At 38.6% G+C, this 4,518-nt stretch overlaps 1 protein-coding gene across 1 annotated transcript in view; it reads right to left on the bottom strand.

The window, feature by feature from the left end:
• OLAH (oleoyl-ACP hydrolase) overlaps positions 1-941 on the bottom strand; it is a 40,112-nt gene extending 39,171 nt beyond the window's left edge. Inside the window, exons 1-2 of the mRNA XM_006894318.1 lie at positions 838-941; positions 245-375 (exon numbers count right to left, since the gene is read on the bottom strand). Coding sequence (XP_006894380.1) covers positions 245-375; positions 838-941 — 235 coding nt within the window. The remainder of the gene's footprint in view (positions 1-244; positions 376-837) is intronic.
• Positions 942-4,518: the final 3,577 nt, after the last annotated feature.

Genomic DNA, 4,518 nt, shown 5'->3' with positions numbered 1-4,518 from the left:
AGGGCTGGGCGGGTAGAGAAGTGCAGCAATGAATGAATGGAAATCCAAATTCTCTGTAAATGTTCATTAAAATTATTTTTTTAAAAAAGAAATATAAACATTACCTTATTTGAGAACAATGTTGAATGCTAATTAGGGTGGATTACTTATCAGTAACAAAAAGTATTACCATTCTTCAAATTAATACATGTGCATATGCCATCTGACTTTATGAACTACTTAAATGGTATGAAAAGAAACGTACCTTCTACTGAGTCATGAAAAGTTTGACCCCATTTGGCAAAATAAATAGAGCCACTTCCTGCCCAGGGAAAACAGATTAGTCTGAAAACAGCTTTAGGGTTTTTGTGTAGGCAGTTCACCACTTTTTCATTCCTAGAGGGAAAAAGTAAAATATACTGAACATTAGATATTTTAAAATAGAAACCTTAAATAATTATGAAGATTATTTATTAAAGTATGTTTTATAATTTTTCCCAAAAGGTAGGTTTGTTTACTTTCAAATTCTGTTCTGCACAGTTGGAGTATGTAGAATTTTAAGATTGTAGATAAAGTCAATATACACCATCATCAATACACACCATCATCAGTACATGCCATCACCAATACACACACACCATCATCAATACACACCATCATCAGTGTACACCATCATCAATATACATCATCTAGGGAGTGTATTTTGATGTTTGGTTTTTTTTTTTAAATCAAAGAGTGTGAAAGTTTCAACAGAGCCTAAAAGCTACAGCATTTATGAATAAAAACAACAAAGCAAAAGGGTGATTTTTCTTTGCCCAAATTTTTTTCAAGTTTTTGAAGACTGCTGACCAAGATTACTTTGTGCTAAGAAGCAGGTTATCTGTGGTGGAGACTTGATCCGGAGCCAGCATATTCCAGGGAGGTCTCTGATAGAAACAAGGCAGACCTTCTTGAAAGTCCATGTGGAGTGTGATAACTCCTCTCCCACCTAGACACTGTCATCTGTCATTTACAAGTCTATTGTCAATTGCGATAGAAGGACCCTGAACTGGAATCTACTCAGGCCAATAGTCTACCTGCCTCCCTGACTTCTGAAACTAAGAGGACAAACCTTTTTGGGAGCTAGTTAGGAGTGGATTGCTCCCACTTGCAGTTGACACTGAGGACAGTTGACTGAAGAGACTGTGTGTTGGGAAGCAGGAGTCATGAATGGAGACTGCACTAACACCCAATGGCCTACTGGGTTGACTCTGATGGCATCAAGGAAGACCTCCCCAGAGATCTAATCAGAAGGTAACACCCTCTCCCACATCTGCTAATTGTTGGTTGACAGGCAGTTGCAAACTACTACAGAAAACCCCCATCATAGAGTCAACACCCATTTTTGGCATTCTTCTAGCCTCCTTGTGCACTCTATAGCTCAGTTCTCTGAAGCCAACAAGACAGACTTCCACAAGGATCAGTTTGAGTCTGTCTTCTCTCCTTTAAAATTGGCACTGAGGATGCTGATTGAGGCTTCTGTGTGTCAGGAAGTAGGCCTGGTTTGTGTAGGCTATATCTAAAACTAATATGTTGTTGTTGTTGTTGTTAAGTTGATCACAACTCATAATGGCTCTGTGAAAAATAGATCAGAACTTTGCCATATCCTGTGTCATCCTCATCATCTCTGATATACTTGAGCCCATTGACACAGTCACTGTGTCACTCCATCTCTTATATGTCTTCCTCTCTTACACTGACCTGTCGCCTTTCCAAGCATTGTATCTTTTTCCAAGGTCTTCTCCTAACAACATGACCAAAGTATGTGAGATAAACCTTTACCACTCTTGCCTCTAAGAAGGACTCTGTTCACACTTTCTTCAAGACGTATTTGTTTGCTCTCTTTTCAGTCCACGGAATAGTCAGTACTTTTTTCCAATACCACAAGTCAAAGGCATTAACACAATATATTATGGGGTATATTGATAGCAACAAAGCAGATTGTCCTGAATATCTTTTGGAATGTGACTATTCCTCTCATAACTGGTAACCAGACCAATACAAACGCCTTTTTAAACATTTTTTTAAAGTTGATTTTAATGAAAGCTTAAAAATATTTTGGATTTCTATGCATTCATTGTTCATTTTTCTTCCTGCCCACCCCTCCCCCCAGTTTTCTCTTCTCTTTGAAAAGTACAAGAAAAATTATTTCATTGGTATAGAATCTCCCGCTCCCGCCCCAAGTACACCCCACTATGCAACCTTCATTCTGGACTCTTGTCATAATCATAATACCCAATCATATCTCGCTTTCAAACAGTTCTCTCCCTTACTGTTTCAGTGCAGTATACATAATTTATCCAATTTTCTCAGTCTCACTCCAACCCTGACGTCAGTCCCATTCTACAATAGTGGCACCATGCAGCACCTGTCCTTTTGTGACAGAAATTTCACTCAGCATAATGTCCTCCAAAGTTACCCATTTTGAATAATATTGCATGAGTTCCTTGTATTTCAATGCAGTGTAGTATTCCATTGTGTGAATATACCACAGCTTCTCTATCTATTCATTTGTTGCTGGGCACTTAGGTTGTTTCCAACTCTTTGCTATTGTGAACAAAGCTGCATTAAACATGGGTGTGCATATATCTGCCTGGGTGCAGTTATGTTTTCTTTAGAGTATATTCCCAGTGGTGGAATTGCTGGGTCAAATGGTATCTCTATTTGCAACTTTTTGAGAAAGCGCCATACTGCCTTCCACAGCGGTTGCACCATTTTACACTCCCACCAACAGTGAATAAGGGTTCCAGTTTCTCCGCAACCTTGCCAGAATTTGTTGTTTGGGGCTCTGTTAAATTTTGCTATTCTTACTGGGACGAGAGGATATCTCATAGTTGTTTTGACCAGTACAAACTCTTATGGCAGGTTCCCTACAGTAGGGTTAGTTGAGTCACTTAAGTGGAGACTGATCTTCCAACATCAGTCATAGGGTCACTGAAAGTTTGAAACTAGGAAGATAAAATCTCTCAGAGGTTCTTTTGGAGAGTACCAGTCCCTCTTCCTCCTGCTATGAGGAATTCCGCCTGTGCTTCCCCTACATGCCTGCTCAGATGTTAGCAATATTCACCAAGCAGAGAAGGAAACCTTGAGCAACACCAGAGCACAAAACCAAGTTCTGAAGGAAACTGTCTGTGAATGGGTTTTCCAAGGAAAGTCTTGGTTATTGAAATAAAGAAATGTCATGTTTGGAAAGGTGGAGGGTTAGTGAAAGAGAGGAAGACCCTCAACAGGACGGATCGATAAGTGTCTGCAGCAAAAAGCTTAAGTGTGTCAGAGATGATCAGGATGGTGCTGGATAGGACAGGGCTCAGATTGACCCTTGGGTCATGCTTGACTGGACAAAACTTAACAACAACCAGAGAGGGGACTGTGACCGTATTGATTAATAATGCCATCTCACCTAAGTAACAGTACCCATAGGTGGCCAGGCTGATCACAGTATGTTCTCTAGTTTATACAAAAGAGATATAAAGTTAGAAAACAAGATCTGAAACTCCCAAATACTAATTAAGCCAGTTAGGAAGAAAGAGCTAGTAGAGAAAGGAAGAAGAAATTTCAAAGGTTAAGGCATTTCCCAAGGAAGAATTTCTTGCTGAAAATCAAAACTCAAAGTCAAACTCACAACCATTGAGTGGTGTGACTCATAATAACCTGTCATTAGGTTTCTAGGGCTATAATTTGTAATGGAAGGAGACTGCTCATATTTCTCCTGCCGATTTGCCAGTAGACTCAAACCATTGGAGATGTACAATCTATACTGGGAAAACTGAAGTGGAACACTCTCTTGAAAATTTTAACACTACAACAAAACTATAAATGTACAGAAATGATGGCAGTTACAGAACAGAGTTCCGTACAAAATTATGTTAGTCATAGAACAGAGTTTAAATGTTTTGTGCAAAACTTACTCTCAGTTGTATTTTACTTGATGACACTAACCACTGTTAAATTAAACTAGTGCTGTTATATCTGGAGGAACACTCTTCCACTTTGTACATCACTCTTTGTCTATGTGCTGTATGAAGTAACCTGGGTTGCTGTGATGCTGAATCTTGTGCCATTGGGATATCAAATACAGAATGGCTTCCCAAGGTAGACAGTGTTTGGTGGAGCTCCCAGATGTAAAAGAAAATGTTTGGAAGCAGAAGTGGGATCCACTTCCTAAACCACATGCCTCTGGAAACTCTATAAAGAATTATGTCTTTTGTTCATAGAGTTGCTATGAGCTGTACTCAACTCGATGGCAATCAACAACAACAACAACAACAAAAAGAGGGAAAGCACAGCTAGGATGACTAAATAACAAAAAGAAATTATAATACAATAATATTAAACATAATTTAAAAACTAAGATAAAATATGGACAAGATAAAAGAAATAAGGAAAGCAATGCAAAAGCAAAATGAAGGTCTAAAAAAAGAGATACTGCAACCAAAAAGGAGGGAAACAGAAATTAAAAACACAGAAGGAAGATTTATGACTAGACTTGATGAGGCATAA

The sequence above is a fragment of the Elephantulus edwardii genome, unplaced genomic scaffold (genome assembly GCF_000299155.1).
Source record: "Elephantulus edwardii isolate Elephantulus edwardi_28Jun2011 unplaced genomic scaffold, EleEdw1.0 scaffold00139, whole genome shotgun sequence".
In the NCBI taxonomy this organism is placed as follows: Eukaryota; Metazoa; Chordata; class Mammalia; order Macroscelidea; family Macroscelididae; genus Elephantulus; species Elephantulus edwardii.
This window is presented reverse-complemented; position numbering and strand designations above follow the sequence as displayed.